The sequence below is a fragment of the Gadus chalcogrammus genome, chromosome 6 (assembly GCF_026213295.1).
Source record: "Gadus chalcogrammus isolate NIFS_2021 chromosome 6, NIFS_Gcha_1.0, whole genome shotgun sequence".
Classification (NCBI taxonomy): domain Eukaryota; kingdom Metazoa; phylum Chordata; class Actinopteri; order Gadiformes; family Gadidae; genus Gadus; species Gadus chalcogrammus.
Window position 1 is genome coordinate 26,044,399 of NC_079417.1, and position 21,113 is coordinate 26,065,511.

At 41.9% G+C, this 21,113-nt stretch overlaps 1 protein-coding gene across 2 annotated transcripts in view; it reads right to left on the minus strand.

The window, feature by feature from the left end:
* Positions 1-21,113, minus strand: part of parp8 (poly (ADP-ribose) polymerase family, member 8) — a 39,707-nt gene that overhangs the window by 8,538 nt on the left and 10,056 nt on the right. For both annotated transcript variants that reach the window (XM_056591521.1, XM_056591523.1), the window contains exons 5-15: positions 15,830-15,919; positions 15,604-15,674; positions 15,379-15,447; positions 13,343-13,437; positions 12,548-12,608; positions 4,874-4,964; positions 4,433-4,499; positions 3,481-3,609; positions 2,204-2,864; positions 1,842-1,895; positions 230-325 (exon numbers count right to left, since the gene is read on the minus strand). In XM_056591521.1, coding sequence (XP_056447496.1) covers positions 230-325; positions 1,842-1,895; positions 2,204-2,864; positions 3,481-3,609; positions 4,433-4,499; positions 4,874-4,964; positions 12,548-12,608; positions 13,343-13,437; positions 15,379-15,447; positions 15,604-15,674; positions 15,830-15,919 — 1,484 coding nt within the window. The remainder of the gene's footprint in view (positions 1-229; positions 326-1,841; positions 1,896-2,203; positions 2,865-3,480; positions 3,610-4,432; positions 4,500-4,873; positions 4,965-12,547; positions 12,609-13,342; positions 13,438-15,378; positions 15,448-15,603; positions 15,675-15,829; positions 15,920-21,113) is intronic.

Genomic DNA, 21,113 nt, shown 5'->3' on the forward strand with positions numbered 1-21,113 from the left:
TCTATGAAGCTTGGGGTACTATTAAGCATTCACCAACATTTGAAAAGGGTTAGAGGGTGCGGTTGAGAGGGCGACTGAGCAGGTCTTCTCAAATTGGGATATTTGGTATTGGGACACATTGACCTAAAGAGGTCTTAGCACTACCATCGGCACCATACTGGTATCCATTGCTTTTATCAAACTCAAAGGTATTTAAGTTAAGACTGGACTTTTCTTCTTGGTTACTCACCCTGAGCATTGGCCCGTTCTCAAACACATGAGGTTCATCACAGACCACACAGAACTCATTTAACACTGGAATCCTTTGCTCCGCATACTCCATTATCTGCAATGACATTATCCGCATGAGCACCCAAGAACCAAGTACTGATCCACTGATAATGTTTATTTTATTAAATATATCTCATACGGAACAATATGACCATATGCATGTATCTGCTTAGCTCATTTAGAAGGGATACACAAAAATATATATGTTTTTTAAGGTATGTTGGTTAGCTTCAATGTTTCACTTGTTCACTTTAAATCATGGAATCTAGCTTGAAAATGCTATGTAGTCTCTCATAATTGTGGTTCAAACTGAGAGGAAGCATCATAATTTTTCGAGCAAGTCAACGCTTGGCCAATTGGAACGAAAATACATTGTTTTGTATCCAATCTGTTGGGCTCCGCTTCGTATTTAGTTTTTGTTCCCTGTTTCATGTCTACATCTTGTGATGAGCCATGGGTGCATTAATAATGTCATGGATGATTTATGTTATGATCTGTTCTCTTCAGTCCAGTTTCTCCTCTCTCCTATGCTGTGTTGTGTGAAAATGGATGACTGGGTGTGACAGGGTTTTGGCTGTGTGTGCGGATGTGGTATGACTGTTGATATGACTTTGTGTGTGGCTGTAATGTGTCTGGTGAATGGCCTGCCGTCTACATATAAAGCCAGGAATCTCTGTCTGTCTGTCTGTCTGTCTGTATGCATGACGTTTGCATATCTCCAGAATTGTTAATCTGATCTACTGCACACACGATTTATTTGGCCTCAGGCCACGTTCAATATTAATAAACCTTTAACAAAACAAACAGCCAGCGACGCTCTGTGCAGCAGCGGGGCTTCAAGGGGGCGGGGCTTCAGGGGGTGAGGCTTCAGGGTTCTGCAGTATAGCAGTTCCCTTGGTCCCTGTACTTGAGTGCTGGATATACAACCATTATATAAATGTAACTATAATTATACAAAGTCGGATACGATGGAGCATTTGATTGCCCAAAACGCATGTTAATGCTGGGTATAAAGGGTATCTTATGTTTTATCCTTTATCTATTGGCAACATTTCCGTGTTGAAAATGTGCCCTCCAGGTTGAGAGGAACTTTCACGCTCGGGTACTATGTAATTTAAGAGAGTAATGCTTCATATGCATGTCTGGTCTGCAGAGCTCTTGTGTTGTGAAAATAGCAGAGGGTGACAGTACCCCTTAAACAGACACAAACAATGTGTCAGAAAGGACATCCTTTGTGGTTATGTATAATCAAATTACATTCTAAACCATAACATAAAGTTGACTGTTTTTGCAAGCTTCTGCAAGGTGTTATGTGACACGCTGTGTGTGAAGCCATTAGAATGATTTATTCTATGAAATATATACTGTAGCAACTGGGCTTCAAGAACCATCTTCTTGTACCACAGTTGATTGTTCTTATTCAGCACAACACTTCTTCTGAGATAACCTGATGTTACAAAACAAGCAACGCAGGTATTTTTCGAATATATTACACCAAGGAGAGATTGTACTGCTGTCTTTATCTGTATCTTTGTAGTGCAGTAGAAACACATGTTGCCAAAGGTTCTTACCTGTACCAGAAAGCCTTTGTCTCCGATGGGTACCAATTTGGCACCATTGTTTGGCTATATAAAAAGCAAAACCTCAAATTAGTGGAAGAGTTTATACAAACATAGACATAAAGATTAACGCATTTAAAAGGATTAGCTAGTAAATATGAGGCACCATTTAAAAATATATTTTTATATATAATAATCAATCATTTTAAACTGTATATATGGTCTGAAAGAGCAAGGATGCATCACCCAATGAATCATCGTGACAACATGGTTTAATTATACATTTGGCTCTGAATGTGGGACTGCGCTAAGGCTTCCAGTGAGTGTTGTTACGATACAAATGCATTGCAGTATTTGAGTGTGCCCTTATTTACCGCTGGTGGCATGGCGAGTGAGGGGGCCAAGATACCGATGAGCCCTGAGGTAAGAGAAAGCCGCCTAACTTCTGGCACCGAGTCCTTGAATATGTCCGCTCGCCCCATCTTGGTGCTGCTGGAGTATGAGCGGCTGAGCAGGCGGTGGTGGTGCTTCAGCCCGTCCAGCTCCTCCGTCTTCATGGAGCCCGAGCAGGAGCGACTCAGCAGTCTTTGTGCCTTCAGCCCGCCCCCCCCTGACCCCAGCCCCGTGCTGATGCCCCCGCTGATCCCGCCCACGCTCACCCCTCCGCCCGGCGCGTCGCAGTGGGTGTCGCCGGAGCACGAACGGGGGAACAGCTTGCCGGGGGCCAGCCGCAGCCCCGCCGGGCAGTCCTCAGGCTTGATGGCTGCGGGACAGGGACCACGCCCCAGAAGGCGGTGAGACTTCAGGGGCCCGGAGTGAGCGGGCTCCATGTGCAGGCTGCCGGGGAGCGGGTGGCCCAGGAGCTTGTGTGCCGACTTGCCGGGTCCGGGGCTGAGGCCGTCCACCTCCGCCTGCTGCTTGACGGCGCCGGAGCAGCTCCTGCGGAGGAGCCGGTGGGACTTGGACACGCCATCCTGCTCGGGCTTCAGCTTCTTTTTGCTCTTTATGCACCCCGGCGGGGGGTAGCTGGGAGATCTGAGGAGGAGGACAGGAGACAAGAGAACCGTGTGTAGGGGTCCATTTAAAGTGATGGGAATTGTGGGAAATCTGAATGTTTTTGAACTGTTTCCTGTTAGATATATAAATAGATATAGATATAGATATATCGATATTGTAACTGTGTTCTACATTTTGTGCTGCTTGTGTTGACCAGGTCACACTTGAGATTTTACAATTTAACAATTTTAAAAAAGTCTAACAACCAGCTTCAATGCCACAGATATAAGTTAGAAATATATCTGTTACGGCAGATTTGTGTGTAATAGAAATGTTTACCTCTGCTTCTTGCTGTCAATTCACAGTGTTTTAAAAAGGCCATATTATTATATGCTAAATATTCATCAAGGATAGATGGACAACACATGACATCCATGCTGTTTGGACTATAGCACTAACGATTAGCAATACCTACACTACAGTATATTTTGTTAGACATTTAATACTTAAATTGCATTTCATTAAGATCATATCCTGTTTCAACAGGAATGAATCAGGGAATGATGTGCGTAATAAAAATGAATCAGTTTGTTTCTTGAATAAATTTGAAATCTTTGAAAATCGCAATGTTTTTGTGTGTCGTTTATTCTCTCACCGGCGAAGAGTTGAGAAGATGTGAAGTGGAGACTTGACCTTCTTGTCATTAAGCTTTTTACTGTGTGGGCAGTTGAGCTTCTCTTTAGTCTGGTTCTTCCACTGCTGGGTGACAAATGTTTGCATGATCCTGACAAAAAACAAGAAGGCATCAGAAAAAACTGTTCATACAGAAGGTCTGCATTATTCCAACATTACTTACTATCCAACAAATGCTGCGATCAGCAATCAAAGGTTTTCACTTTAATCCAAACACTACCTTGGCCGGTATTCAAACCAGTACACGAGAACCTATGAGGGAGAAACATTTACTCCTGCACTAATCAAGGTCTGCCATCTCTTAAAGGACACAGTGCGAACATCTGAATGCTACTTTACTAATCAGACTGTCCAAACCGGCAGATAGGAAGAGCCGGGGGGGGGGGGGTGGGAATGGAAATATTATTATCGTTATTATCTCATCACTTGTGCCGGGCAGACCTTAGTTCTTTGACTTCTCATTTTTTGTACTTGAATTTAGCCAAGGTAAAATTGTTGCATTTTTGGTAAAAAACAGAAGAGCTCCACAGACACAATTGTATCAAAACCAAAAAAAAATTGCTTGTTTCATATTAAATGGTTTCATTATAGTACCATCATATATATTAGGGGTGATATTAGGGGTGATCTTTTTTCTTGATGATTTGATAGTGCTGTCATTAATGAAAAAAGCTAAATTGAGCCAATCCTATATATGATAAATATGTTCATTGTGTTAACAGCCGATGTTTGATACTGATGATTATAATTGCACCATTTATTTAGCCAATTGTCCATAAACACAAAACAAAATATTCTCAGAGCACGTAGCTCTGTAAGCAATCGTGCTTACCTTTGGGACTCCACAGAACACACATTAGAACAACACCACAAAATAGCGTTGAATCACACCATGAATTTACATTTTCCCTCACTTTTTAAGCTGATGTCCCAGTCCAAATCTATCCTTTGTTGATACCTGGAAGACATCAACTGTTGGGACTGTAAAAAGAAGAGAAAAAGGTTACATTGGTGTTTATCATTGATAATGAAAAACATGAGTTTAAAGGGGACATATTATACCACCAGGTGTGAGTGTGATTAGCCTTACAAGCCATTTTGAAAATCTGCCCCATATGACATCACTAGTGGGCATGTCCACCTAGATCTGTGCTGGATAGATCAGTCTACCAGTCTACCCAGTGGACTGAAGTCTACATTGCTCATCTTTCCGGCACAGATCAAGGTGGACACGCCCACTAGTGATGTCATATGGAGCAGATTTTCGAAACAGCTTGTAAGGCTAATCACACTCACACCTGGTGGTATATGTCCCCTTTAAAGACTTTCTAGAAGAGCAGGTTTAGTGTCCTCACCGGTTCCATTTAGGTACTGTGTCAGTGAACAGTGGAGTCGCACTATAACTGGTTCCCTCCTGACTACATCCCATGCCAGTGCAATCTCTTCCTGAATGACAGCATTGAGAGAAAAAAATAGTGAATATATATACAAAACGTTTGTCTTGGAACATTTCTTTGAAATACTGTTGCTGCATGGGCACTCCCAGATATTTTGACATTTAAAAAGTAAACTGGACATGATACTGCTGAAAAAAAAAAGGCCAAAGGTCCTTTGCTGTCTAGTTGTTTAGGTCATAAGAACATAAACAAATACATATATATATATTAAAGTTTAATTTAGTAATAACAGAAAAAAGGGAGGGGCTGCCAGATGGACCTATGCCACACCAAAGGTGCGCCAATATCCCTGGCATGTGTTATTGCTTTTATACAGTAGCTTCAATGCCGTTGAAAACAACAGACGGAAATGTCACATTTTTATTGTTTGAAACGGCTGGATTAGACTACATTTATTTCCCCATGAACAATCAAGAGACAAGTGTTCACCATTGTTAAGCAACTTCATGCAAGTGTTGTGGTAAAAACCACTGCCAGGGAAAGCCATCCATAGCTTGTTAGTCATTAAAGTGTAAGTGAACCCCCTGTTTCAGCTTGAAATCAAACAATATTAGGAAGAAATAATAGGAGTATTAGGCCTATGGATATGAGTATTTTACTCCATCTCTTTCTTAATTGCTGTCTTATTTTAGTAACATTTTTTTGGGTTCAAAACACACCCCTTTAATATCATGGTTAGAGTGAAAAGCAATCGAAAGATGACAAAGACAATGGAAGGAGGATAAATGAAAAGGGTTCTATTGTAGCGGAAAAGGGGAATGAGAATGTCACAGAAGTGAATGAGAAGGCAAGGCAGGCAGGAGATGGAAAGGGTGATGGCGGAGGACAGAGCTGAGCTGAGAAAGATGGTGGATGAGGGAGATGAGAAGTCGGGCAGGCAGATGAACAAGCAGGAAGGCAGGCAGACGGGTAGTGATCATCAACATGAAAAGATCAGCTTTGGCTGAAACAATGATGAGTGAGTGAAGAACCGGGGTAGATACACAGCAGAGATGAGTAGCTGGAGATGTTTAACAGGTGTGCGGCTTGGAACAGGTGACCTGGATGAATGGTATTCAGTGGGCCGGGAAGAATGAATGGACTGCCCTGCCCATTGCGCGCACACACACACACTCACACCCACTCACACCCTGCCCATTGCGCGCACACACACACACTCACACACACACACACACACACACACACACACACACACACACACACACACACACACACACACACACACACACACCAAGAGAAGGAGACAGAGCGCCGAACAAAGGACAGACAAGGGAGAGGAAAAACACAAGGACTGACAGGGGGCATGACCATAGCCGTTACACTTAGGGCCCTATCTTGCATCCGGCGCAAGTGACTTAGGCCCAATCCCATTTCTAGCCCTTACCCCTTCCCCTTACCCCTTCCCCTTGCCCCTCAATACAGAGGGGTAAAATGTTCCCCTAAGAAATGGGACGCCCCTCCATTACGTGGCTTCATCGTCGCTGACTGCGGACAGCTGACTGCTATGTCAACAGAGGCCACGAATAGGCATGTTTCAGATCAAGCATACGTTGCGTTGCGTTGCCTCACATAACATAATGAATTAGTGGATAAAAACATCAGAAATGCTGGCATTAACTTCCCTATGTGATGTGACGCGTCACATGGCTTTAAAAACTTGCAGGATCTCCATTGTAACTCCGTCCGTCTGCTTTTCTGTGCATATGCTCTTTCAAATAAATGCAGACATAAGACACTCCCCTCAACATATCAAAACATTGCCATAGGATAGGATAGGATAGGATTTTATTTGTTGTCATTGCACATGTTACAGAGCAACGAAATTATCAGTTACATTCCGTCCAAGAAACATAAAGGACAAGGGTAATGAAAAACAGTTATTTTTATTTGACTGCAGGTATCCACCGCCGGGTTACATGCTTTTAGGTGATGGTGGGTACCCCTGCCTCCAGACGCCCGTATGTCTGTTGACTCCCTATAAAGAGCCGGTGATTGGGCGGGTGCAGCAGCGCTTTAATTACCGCCAATCCAAGGTGCGTTCTGTGATAGAGCAGGCCTTCGGGATGATGAAGACAGGAGTTGAGTAATGGAGGTTTTACACACACACACACACACACACACACACACACACACACACACACACACACACACACACACACACACACACACACACACACACACACACACAGCAAATACTCAATTACAACAAAAACAATGGTCTCGTTTGGTTGATACATTCATTAGGCAATTGGTAATTGTTTATTTCAAACTAGACACATACCTTGTACTTCTTTTTAAGGTTCTCCCACTTCTTAGAAGCCTGTTGCCTGGTCACTTTCCCCTCCACCCCCATTTCTTCCAGAAAAAGCCTACATCACAGTGTTACGTATTTTAAGAATCTAAGCTACCCACACATAGACCAAAATGAAGCAGGACCAAACATATAAGCCGTAAATACTATACATAGCCACAAGGGGAGCAAGAGCTTATTGGAGGCTGCTCCAGCCACAGATAGCAGCGCTTTTATATATACGAAGAAGCCGAAGCCAGTACGGCACCCCGGCCACGCCCACTAGGCCACGCCCACTTGACGGTCTCTTTAGGAACTCATTGTCCCTGGTCGCCCTGAAATTAATGAGCCGTCTGGTCTCCTGTGGTGTCCCTGAGGTAAAAGTGGAAAGGAAATCTTCAGTTTGACAGGCGAGTGACGTAGCCTAGGTGGCAGCTTTACCGATATCAAAGCAGTGCGCCGGTATAATCAACCAAGTAATAGTAGTAGTAAGCAAATCCACTGCACAGAAATGTTACTTGAAACCTTAACATGTCATGTCAAGGGTTATCGGATATCTATCTCAACAAATAGCGATAGCGGAACACATTAGCATCGGCTTCTAGTGATTCAAAACAAACTTGACTAGTGAATCAAAACAAACTTGACTAGTGATTCAAAACTAACTTCACAACCGCTCGAAAATAGTATTATTACACCAGTCTGCCGTAATTAAAGTGCAGAAAATACTTACATTTGTGCGTGTCCTTCGCTTGAGCCATCGCTGCTGTTTGTTTATTAGGCGATTTCGGTTGGCCACTAGAGAGCGCCAAATCTTGTATGTATAGTTCAACGGTTATTTACCGTTATGTCATGTTTTATATCGAGCTCAGAGATCACATTGTCCGTGTATGTCTTCGAGCTGAATATACAGTCAACTTTACATCATGAGTCCGAATGATAACAACTAGTAAAAATGCATTTTCGGCCGGATTTTCCTCGAAGCCCTCCCTTTGAAGTGTGGTCCTTGGATAGCTTCGTTTCAAGGGCTACGTAGCCTTTTGTCTTCGCCCTACCCCTTAACCCAAATGAGAATTGGGACACCCTTACCCCTTCAAACCAAGGGGGAGGGGTAAGGGGGAGGGGTAAGGGGTAGAAATGTGACGCAGCTGTGTCGTTGCTAGTTTACAACTGGCGCAGAGCGTTCTTTTCCCCCCAGCGCCACTCGCCGGTAAATTAGGGATTGATCATGCGCCCCAAGGGGCGGTTCGGCGGAAGGAGGAGGCGTGTTCTGGCGCAAACGGTATTTTGCCGTCTCTGAATACCATTGCGCTACTGACCAGGAAATACCTGGTTTAAAGTCAGTGGCGCGTTGTTCAGATGCTATTTTAAGGGCGCATGCATACATGCGCATGCGATGCATACGGATTGCTTGTGCACCTCGCGCATACACTTTGCTCCTCTCATCTACCTAGCCGCACATTCTTGGTAAATTATTTGGGAAAGAACAGCTGATGCAGCGGTAATAAGTTGTACTTTTAAATCAATGCATCTGCAAACACCGTACAGCAAACACATATTTTCTTGACACAGACATCGTGTAGGCCTACATGCCCATAACTTTTAGGATTGATGAGTAGGCCTATTTGATCGTGAAAAACATTGTTTTACCGCGAGTGAGTGTTAAAAAGAATGAATGAATGCGGGCGCGCGTGTGTGCTCTGTTTAAACACACGCAAACTAAACACCCTCATCATCATCTCATCTTCGTTCGCTTATCCGGGGTCGGGTCGCGGGGGGAGCAGCTCAAGCAGGGGGCCCCAGACTTCCCTTTCCCGGGCCACATTGACCAGCTCTGACGGGGGGATCCCGAGGCGTTCCCAGGCCAGTGTTGAGATATAATCTCTCCACCTAGTCCTGGGTCTTCCCCGAGGTCTCCTCCCCACTGGACGTGCCTGAAACACCTCCCAAGGAAGGCGCCCAGTGGGCATCCTTACCAGATGCCCGAACCACCTCAGCTGACTCCTTTCTAAGTAAAGGAGCAGCGGCTCTAATCCGAGTTCCTCACGGATGGCTGAGCTTCTCACCCTATCCCTAAGGGAGACGCCAGCCACCCTTCTGAGAAAACTCATCTCGGCCGCTTGTACCCGCGATCTCGTCCTTTCGGTCATCACCCAACCCTCATGACCATAGGTGAGGATAGGAACGAAGATCGACCGGTAGATCGAGAGCTTTGCCTTGGGGCTCAGCTCTTTACGTAACAACGGTGCGGTAAAGCGAACGCAATACCGCCCCCGCTGCTCCGATTCTCCGGCCAATCTCACGCTCCATAGTTCCCTCACTCGCGAACAAGACCCCGAGGTACTTGAACTCCTTCACTTGGGCAAACTAAACACGTAACGCATAATACAATCAATGGCAATGTCTATTACCGCGGGGACACATGCATATTAGGATAGCATACAATACTGATAAGAAACAATGTTTATAATGTATGTATAATTGCGTATATCAGCCGTTCTCAATCTGTGGTACGCGTACCACTGGTGGTACGCGAGCGCACTCTAGTGGTACGCGGAGTATGAACGATTTTTTGAAGCAATTTTTTGAAGTTGAAGCAACCGTTTCTGATATCTGGGGAATCGATAACTCGAGTACTACTCGTAACAAATGAACTCGGTTGGTGGACAGGCAAACTCGAGTTTGCATACACACAAACAAACAAAGTTTTCTGAAGCAAATGTATCAATTTTCTGTGCGGCGCTGTCACGTTAAAATTGTACCGGGGGCGAAAATTGTACCGGCCTACGTCGTCGTTTGTTTACATCCTGACAACCTGACAACCTGCCCGGCAACAGACGACGCGATGCAGAAAACATGTTTCCAAACGACGAAATAACATAATACAGATAGCGGATCGCTATCTGTATTATGATAGATAGCGATAACACTTGTTTTTACTTTATATTTGTATTGTATTTAATTGTTTAATCGAAACAATAAAAAAATAGCCCGCGAAACGGCGATCGCGTCAAATGACGCGTCAAATCACGTAGGAAGGTTCTTGAACATTCTAGACTATGAAACCTGCATAAAACACTCAGTTTACTAGCTAAATTCGATTAAACAATTCAATACAATACAAATATAAAGTAAAAACAAGTGTTATCTAGCGATCCGTTATCTGTATTATGTTTCAAGAACCCTCCTACGTCATTTGACGCGATCGCCTGTTTCGCGGGCAAAACATTTGTCATTTGACGCGATCGCCCGTTTCGCTATCGTTATTGTATTTAATTGTTTCGATTAAACAATTAAATACAATACAAATATAAAGTAAAAACAAGTGTTATCGCTATCTATCATAATACAGATAGCGATCCGCTATCTGTATTATGTTATTTCGTCGTTTGGAAAAATGTTTTCTGCATCGCGTCGTCTGTTGCCGGGCAGGTTGTCAGGTTGTCAGGATGTAAACAAACGATGACGTAGGCCGGTACAATTTTCGCCCCCGGTACAATTTTAACGTGACAGCGCCACTAACGCATGCCGTGGGCACAAAGCAAATTAAATGTATCCATTTCTGTGTGGCGCGTTCTGTGCCGTGTGCAGGCACGCCAGAATTCAAAAAGTTAAGAGATGGCGGTTAAAGCAAAGCGCAGCGAAGAATTGAAATAGGCCTACTTTAAAGAAATAGGAGATCATAAGGTGAAATGTAAAATATGCCAAGCGAAATCGAGCTACCAGAGTAGCTACTACAAGTAGGCTACTAGGCGGCAATATATGCTCCTGAAACACAACGGTGAGTTCGGGAAAGCAGACCCGCAGCAACCAAGTGTGTCGGCTATTTTAACCGCTGCAAGACGCAGCCGTAATCCCGGCCGTGTAGAGAAGATCACAACGCGTAATCCATAGTCCATTTGCTGCCGTTTTATTTGCAGCTTTAAATTATTTGCAATGGTTAGGCTACTTGTTTCGTTTTAGTTTTTCGTTTAGTAGGAGAAAAGGGGACAGAGTTGCCTGCGGAAGCGATGTCCGAGATGCAGAGACTGCTTCACGCTACCAGTGTCAGTTTCGTACGGTGTGGAATGAGAGCTCGGGAAGGCACTATTGCGCAAGTACGCCTGCGTGCTTGCGCAATAGCATACTGCCCGAGAATGCAGTATCGCTGTCAAATCTCCTTCCTTGGGAGGTGTTTCAGGATACTGAATACGTTGTTTTTCTATGATACACTTGTTCTTACTCATGATAGTTTGATTACAGTGTTATCGCAGTACACATGATTTCTCTCTTTGCTGCGCATGATTACTTATAACAGGATTGTTTGACTCCAGTATTTAAATATTCATGTTCAATTCTTTGAATGTTTTGATGCAGTACAATTTACCTCACATGATTGGTTTTATAAAATGTATATTCAGTGCTCTGAATGCTTTAATGCAGTATACTTCCCCCTCACTAGATTGACTGGTATGTTATATGCCAGATGATATCCCCATTTGCTGGGTAGCCCTATTGAGGCAATTGTTCAATTGTTAGTATTATCCCGTTGCAAGTGTTTAAATACAATGCATGAGTTATAGACAGTTGGTTGCTTCAGTCAAGTCAAGTTATGTGAATAATAAATCGTGTTATTAATATTAATGCCTTCTGTGTAAACTCTATGTAGTTATAGGCCTACGCACTTTATTTTAATTCCGGTGGTACTTGGAGAGCCAAATCATTTCTAAGGTGGTACTCATGGTAAAAAGTTTGAGAACCACTGGCGTATATCATTAAATAGAACCACAGTTACCGCACATCATATGTTATAGCCTATCATACGTTTTCTTTGCCGAAATTTATTTGAGGACTCAGTATTTCTGAAGTTGTGGAAGAAACCCCCTTATTCCATGTGTGAATTAGGCCATATTATTTGGCAATAAACTAAGCCATTTGCAGTTTGAAATTCATGTGCATCTGTCTCATCGGAGACTGCAGACGCGCTGTCAAAATATCAACTCGTCCGATTCAAATGCGCTCATGGCTCTTAAAGGGGATGGGAGCTGGCACTCTCATTGGTTTGTTGGACGTTACGCCCAAACCACACCTACGGGTAATTAGGCTGCTTCAGATAAATGACGCTTGCGCCACGGCGCAAGCGTCATTTATCCGCCTGTAAAATAACGATAGCGCCATAGAACCGGCCACAAAGCTACTTGCGCTTTGCGCTTCCCACTTGCGTTTCAGACCGTTAAAATAGGGCCCTTAGAGTGTCACTACAGATTCAGTGTGACATGTGAAGTCATATTGGATGTACTCACGTCTAGGAAGCTAACATCGATGTAAAGATCAATGTCCACATCATCAATGGCACCATATTCCCTGCAGAATGACAGAAATGCGTTGGCTAAATCTGTAGTGTGTGTGGGTGTGGGTGGTCAAAGATTCAGAGAACCTCCTACAAATAGACAGGAATTATAGGAGGCACTTGGCCCACAGTATTAGATTGCACTAAATCATTTAGAAGTGCGGCTTAACTGACAACCAAAGTATCCTGCTCGCGTATGATATCGAGCCAGTGCAGTGGTCAACACAGCTTATGAAGCTTATGCACACATACACATAAAATACATAAACGTTTGACATGTATTGGTATGAGGTTTATTATTTACCCTCTCCAGATAATCTTCAATTCTTAAGAATAAAATATTAAGACCTTTAGCTGAGACTTCTTAATACATTGAATATCTCCGCGCGTGCCCTGCCATAGTTCTGTGTACTTACCAGGGGGATGTCAGCATAAACAAATACTAAGTGAAGACCAGTTTATTGAGATTTTTTCGTGTGGGTAAGGTTCATTGTGTCCACCTATTCTCTGATTTCAAAACAATTTCAAAACACATTTTTATGTCCACAATGTAGACATACCTTGGAAAGCCACCTTAAAAAATTTACTTAGCCATCAGGTAGGAATTATGGGAAAAGTATCTCTGTACTCTGTAGTAAACTTCCAGGCCCTTCCGGCATATTGATGTAGTAGCAACATTGTCAAATAAGGGTTGTGATCTCTGGATGAATGTAGGATTTCCTATGGGCAGGACAGGGTAGGGCTGTACCTGAGAGACACTGCATGGGTTCCATATAGTTCCTTCACTGCCTGCAGGTCTGCCTCAAGCTGTGGATGCTTGTGGAGTTCACCATCATAGTTCACCTACCAGAAGGTGAAGAAAGTTAGCTGAAAGAAAACATATCTGAACTCATAGAGATATATCTGAACAAAAGATCAGGGTTTTCTCACAAATACACACTGTTTTAGATTTTGGCATTTAGAAATATAGCACGAAAGCCCCTTAAAAAACCAGGGCCTGTACAATGCCTTTTGAAAGACATATCATTGATATTAAGTTCCTTTGATTGTATGTTAAAGGTCCCATGGCATGCTACTTTATGGATGCTTATATATGTGTTAGTGGGCCCTTAATACAATATTGGAAGGCGTTCAAGAAATTCAGCCTTGGTGCAGAATTACAGCAACTACGAGCCAGTCCCACAATGAGCTTTCACAAACATGCCGTTTTTTAGAGGCGGATCAAGGTGGAGGAAGGGGGTGCGGCCCTGAGCAGCTTGCCGCCGGGGTACCATATTAATGTCAGAAAACCTCATAAAGTGAAATGTTCATGCCATGGGACCTTTAAACAATGATACCTGTGTTTTTCTTTTTTCCCCAACAATAAAGATTGTATAGATTGTTTGCATATGCATGCAGATAGTTTAGTAGCCTCTACCCTGGATTATTCTAATGTTATAATTATGTAGAAAATAAATAGAAGATCAGTTAGTGAGACTAAATTAGTCAACAACACATTGAAACCGAGAGTAATCTATAAAATGATCTAAGTAAATTAAGATAAGAAATGCTACATAGGAATCTGGCTGGATACCTGGATTACCTTAGTTAAATTACTGGGGTTGTACATATTTTCTATGTTTTCTATGGAAGCATGAATAGAGTGTTTTTTGAGCCATGCCATGATACTTATGCTGCCAAGCATAGTAGTTCTGTGTCAGTGCAGTGTTTCCCATACATTGATTGATTTCTGTTGACCTTCCACCAATCAACAGTGCCACGTATTGAATTTTTAAATTGTTTAACTATCTCAGATGGGTTAAATCATAATGCATTGATGGGCTGCACACAAACACATCTGTAAATAAACCCTTCACTCCGAGCCCACTCTGAGTCAAAACATGATCATGTTCGGGTGGAAAGATTGTAATCGGCTTTTCCTTGTAGAGAAGACGGCTTCCCAAATTCCTTAATACAATTAATCTGGACATCACAAATTGTATTCAGGAAATAAACTTAGTGGTACGCAGCTTACATAATTAACTTAATGATCCAAACCTGTCTATTACACGTCTTTGAAAAAGGCCCCATTGGCTTAATAGAGAAATCAATCTCGAGGTATCAAAAGCAAGGCTTCCTTATTAGGTCACTACTTTGTGAAAGAGGTTGAAAAAGAGAGACAGCTTAACCAAGTAGCATCACGTGGCCGCAATAAGTCACGCTGGGCATACATCTATTTCAATTAATTATGTTTGAGTGTATGAAACATGACATCAATCAATTAAATGATATGTTACAGAATGCTACACACTGTAACATGTAATTATGCCTTTATATGCATTCATTTAAAAGAGGAAGCGGACAACGTTCATTGCTCTTGGGGCCGCACAGCCTTATTGGTAATCCTTGCCGAAATCTATGCTTTCTACTGAATCAGGACTGCGAGATGTCGGCATATTACCTTTATTTTCCACCTATTTCAGAATCATCCTTGCAATTATGGTAAACAGCCTGTTGTATGTTGTCTCTACACTACTATGAGCGATAAGATGGAGTGGAAGAGGAGAGTGTCGATGCTTAGCCGAGCTAGCTAGACACAGTAAGTAAGTAAGTTGCAATGGGTCAGCAGCGACTATGTGCTATGCCTGTGCTGGTATCTCTCGCAAGAGGTGAACAACTGCATGAGATTTACCTGAGCAAATGCTGAATACATACTTATACTTCACAGATAGATATAATACTTTTTTGTACAGACAGTCTGACACAAGAACCATGAGTAGCATTTACATCCCATTTTTTCCTTACCTGACCTCCATAGTAAAACTCCTCAGAGTCGTTGTCACCCTCTGAGTCTTCTTCTATGGCATAATGATACTGAACAACAAAAACACAAGATTCACACTAATCAATGGGATTTAAAGTGAGAATGATTGAAAAGTATGTTTGCATCTGTACAATACTGTAAATTATCTGTCATAAATATTGCTAACATGTATAGACACTGAATAGGTGACACAATTTAAATCCAACCTGGTTTTTTTCAGGCGGAAGTTTAGACTTCACAAAAAGACTGTTAGAAGGGTCGATATTGGGCCTAATCTCTGTTGAAAACAAATTAGGAAAATGTTCAAATAACAAAACAATTTGATTCTCTTTTCTTATTTCAGTATAACACAAAGTAACAGTTTTTGTTGCATAGCTTTGATTCCAAAATAAAAAAACACCATTACAGCGAATTTATGAAATGTTTTCTCACCTGATGCAATTCTATGAAAAATGACAGGAATAGCATCTGTTGTGATTAAAACATCATCGTTGTTATCAGAGTTTGATACGTATGTGTTGTCTGTAAAAAAAAAACAAGAGAAGAAAGAAAGAAATAAAGACAGATTCAACTTTGCATTTTAGTTAGGATCCACTCCAACCGCTGGAAAAACGATATGTAAAACAAAGAATGCGAGATGAAATGCCAACTAAGGGAAGCCTGCCGTTCTTCCAACCAAAGACAGCAGAACTGCCATTAAACCCTGCTTCGCCAGAAAGAAGCATCAGTCATGACAGCTCCAATTTGAGATATAACTGTGTTCTGTATATGATACACAATATATGAAGTATACCACATATTAAATGCAGCTTAAACTGATATGTAACTGAAGTTGAAAAACACGATAAATACGATTATTGTGCGGTTTTACGCAACGCAATGCAACCAGAGTATGCCTATTGTTCTCAACAGCTTGATTCATTATTATTAGTTTGTTCCTATAAATATATGAATGGATCAAAGATGGTGGGGAAAGATGGGCACCACAGGGATTTCAGCTAGACAATACTTGCTTGCAAACAAAATAGCACTCTCAAGTGTAAAGAAACCAAATAGTAAGTCAAGTAAAAATGTCCCCAAAACAATTTGAATCTAATTTCAACAAAGGCTTTAATATAAATCTATCTAGGACTACAATGAGTTTCTGTGTTTTTGTGTCTGACAAACATCGGCATTTGAGCATAGCGGAATCCTCAACAGAGCGTTAATATTTGTTCGCTCTTTGCGCATGCTCGACCTCTAGTTGTAATTAAACTAGGGATGAGTCGGTCGCGACCGATTTGTTCACAACGAATGAATCCCGAACGTGAACGACAAGAACTGGTTCCCCAAACCAAGAAGAACTGGATCTTTGATTCTTTTTTTTAAACATAAAACAAAAATATGGTCACGTAAATAAAATATACAAACGAACAGAGCTTCGTCTCCCCGCGACCTTATATCGATTGAGTCTACAACGTTCTCAAAGATTCAGCCAATGAGAGGTAGCAATGGTGTTGCCATGGCACCTGGGTAAACAAATGACAAGGTGGTACCGTCGAATTTGCGCGCTTTCTCTGTCTGATGTATCTTCGGTCATACCATTCGACGTGGGGCCACTCATATATCCCCCTACATTTCCGAAAATGGACTTGACCTTCATCTGTTTATTGGATAAACGTATTTCCCAATCCCAGGAGTCTTTGCTCAATTCTACGTCAATTCGAGCAAACAAAGAAATTAAACTGCAGTTAGGGTTTTTTATTTATGACCATGAAAGTTCTGTAATGCCTGAATAATGAAGAATGTAAAGTACAATAAAATTATAATTATAAAACCATGAATGACATATAGAGAGTAATCAAGTGGTATAAATATTGGTGGGACGTTTGGTTATACTATATAGTATATCTTTTCGATTTTCACGGGGGGTAGAGCCTAAAAGTCGCTTAAATTATGCTCAGGGCCGTCTCGCAGGGGGGGCAGACACCTGTGAGATTCCCCGTCAAATGACGTAATCTGACGTAACGAACGAATCAAAACGAACTAATCAAACGAACGAATCGTTATAGTGAACTGAACTGAAAGAACTAGTTCCCGGAAAAGAATAATTTTGCCCATCCCTAAATTAAACCCATAGCTATTATGTGGAAACCCCAGTCGACTCGATAATGTAAGAAATTTCTGAGCGCATCATATAATAACATTTCTAATGAAGCAAGCATAATAATGTTCTCCTTACGTTATGAAGCAAGCATAATCATTTTCTACTTATAAGCCGTTTTCACACCTTTTTGCCGCATTTGTATATCAGGGGATTCGACCCTGAGGGTGATTCACACTTGATGCTTTATATGCAGGCATCGATGTGGTTTAGACATCAGTAGAATCAACGGGGGGTTTAGGGGGGCAGGATATGATGTAGGGTTTAAGTTCGCAAGAGGTTGGATAAGTGTGGCCGCTGCCACCGTTGTTTGTTTTGATTTGACAGTAAGTGGAGGCAGAATGGGCAGAACTCATCATGATCATCTTAATTGTTGCTAAAATGATCAGCATCATATATTCCGTTCCATCCACAAAATCAGAAGCATCGATTGATGAATGATTGGAGCATGGGTTAGAGACAAATAGAAGAAACAACGAAGAAGAAAGATGTCGCAAACGACTGCTTTACCGGAGAAAGAGAGCTGATTTTTTTGCTTCATTTCACATATAACTAAAACTTGGACAAATGAAGTTGATTTCTGTGTTTAACTGAGAAAACAGGGAGTGGAAGGACGGGACCCTATAATGTTCAGCTGACTGTTGTCAATAATAATAATAAAAAAACATTTTCTATACGCGTGCAGCTGTGAACTCATGGATTGTAATTTATTGTGTGATATGTACTTTTACATTTACATTTACATTTACATTTAGGTCATTTAGCAGACGCTTTTATCCAAAGCGACTTACAATAAGTACATTTGTCATAAAAAGTGCATCAATATATCACTGCCGGTACAGAATGGATGTTCATAGAACCAAGTGCAAGTACAACAATCGCTAGGCTAACCAATTCCCGTGTTACAGCAATGATAGCAGCTACTGCAGTTGCTACACAGTTAAGTACTATAATACAATACAATACAATACAACACAACAAAATACAGTGTACAATGGCCAGAAGGGGGACGGTGGCTATGCAGTGTCGAGGTGGACTCCGAACAGGTGAGTCTTGAGTCTTTTTTCCGGATTATCTTTTAGGGTTATGATAAAACCTTTATTTTAGCATTCACCACGAATGACTCTTAAAAGCAGTGCCAACATTTAAATATTTTTTAACCATTCAGCGAACAAAAGGCAACAGCCGGATTATCATTTAGGGAGCCACTCAATGACATGCAGAAACGTCATCAACACTCCCACTCAAGTGGTGTGAGAAATTCCAACTTCTACTCCTCATTCACATATAAGGTAATTTACATTTCCTTCAGAGAAAATACTACCTCAGGGGTAGTATTATTCAGGAGATTTTCAAGATACAAATGTCAGGATAGGTTGTTCACACATACGGCCCATCAGGAGAATAGCAGGAGAATATCAGGATTTACACCTCTGTCTGAAAGCAGCCTGTGTGTGAGCATTTGATTACATTATAAAATTAGTAAATGTATGGGTTACAGTGGTAATTGTTCATTGGAAAGTGTATTATACTATGCATGTAAATCAATTATTCAATAGCTTTTACTGTTATTCAGGGATCAAAGTGCATTGACATTTAAAAAATGCATTGCAACAATTATTTGTTAGTTGAAAATAATAATAACAAACAGCTGAAAATTGTGTTAATTTACAGAAGCACCTTAGTGAAATCAACTGAAATAAACAGCTAAGGCAGCACCCTAGCTAACCATAGTGAAATAAAGCACAGGCTTGTGTGGCTACCTGACGTCAGAGTTTAAGATGTTTATTTAATATATTTTTTTACCAGAAGAATACGTCATTGAGAATAAACATCTCTTCAAGTGTCCTGGCCAAGACAGGCAGCAGTAGCCTACAGTCACACATAGCATACACACAAAACATTAAAATAAAAACACTTAACAGTCGGCAGGGGGGAGGGGGATATCAAAGTCGCAAGACATTTCGGGCTCAAGAAAGAGAATAATATTAATTATGAGCATACTGTGTTGTTGACATGTTTTCATTCTGTGTTATAGGGACGCTGTCTCTTTAAGATCAGATGACTTTTGTGTTGATATGCCGGTGGGACGCGATGTTTGAATTTAACGTTTTTTATATGATAAAATGAACAACCTGCCGTTGAATTGTCTCTTCACTGCTTTTATCGCAATTTCTACATTCTATAGACAGAACGTCTTACCTGGGAGATTTTGTCGACAGCAGGGCCATTAAAACAGATGGAAGGGAGGAGGGGGGGATATCAATATCACAAGACATTGTGGGATGCGGGATCGATCTTACCGTTGTCTTTCAACGTATGGGTCCGCTCGCGCGTGTGTGTCTGCGCGTGCATGTGTGTGCGTGCTTAAATTGTGTTGGTAGATTTAAAGATGACCTAACTGTGTACTTATGTCAGACACACGTCGCCATATAAATTAAGTCTCACCTGGTCTCTGTATGTTTGCGCCCATGATACTTGAAAGTCTACCCAGACAACCAACCAAAACTTTGTGACACTTTTTTTGTTCCGTTATTGTGCATGCGCATTATAATGAGCGATGTTACATATGAAATGCACCACATACCTTAGTCTTAAACTATAGGTGTCCGGGAAGCCAAACCCTCATTCGGACGAGGACATAAAATCTATCGCTGCTCAGATGGAGCTTCCCCAACCACACACACACCTTAGCATGCTATAATTGTCCGGAAAGCCTAACCCTTACTCGAACAGAGGCATTAAATAAATCGCTGCTCAGACGGAGCTTCACCATCCACACTCATCTTAGTGAAAAGCTTTACTCTCTCTCGGAGGCCACAGCATATGTCCACACACACCTTGCGTTTCCCCTTGGTCGTGACGTCTTGAGTGCCTCGGAAAAGGCAGTCCAGTGTTTAGCCAGTGCGAAATACCCAGGTATTGTGTGTTTGTGAGTGCTGTTATATTGGGTTTGTTTGGTGATGAGACTAAGCTGTGTGCTTATTCCTTGCTCATATTTCCTTAATTTGTATGTCTATTTTTTCTGAGCGGCCTGGCTTTATTGGGGTGCATGACTAGCAATATTTCGGAGAGGCAGTTGTCGGCAGCCCCTTGAATCACTACAAACCGCCAGCCATCACTAGAAAACACAACCTATAGTCCTTTAAAGGTCCCATGACATGAACATTTCACTATATAACATTAATATGAGTTTCCCTAGCCTGCCTATGGTCCCCCAGTAGCTAGAAATGGCGTTAGGTGTAAAAGGAGCACTAGAAGACCTGCTCTGCCGTTGAAAAATTAAAGCTCAGACGCTCCGATCTCGAATTTGGCCCCATATGTCATCATAAGGGGCCAAGTTACCTCCCCTTCTCTGCTTTGCCCGCTCAGAGAATTTGGCCCGCCAATGAGACAATGAGCTACAACTGTTGTACACTTCTTTGTTATTTGGATAACCGTTCTGCTGTTGGTGTTATGGCGCATAACACGTCAGGTTCTCTGTCGTCTCTGGTATTTCCACAACGAGACTCGCAGTGGGGGTTCTGTCAGCCATGGTTAAGAAGAAATAGGGGGAAAGGAACTTTGGCTTTG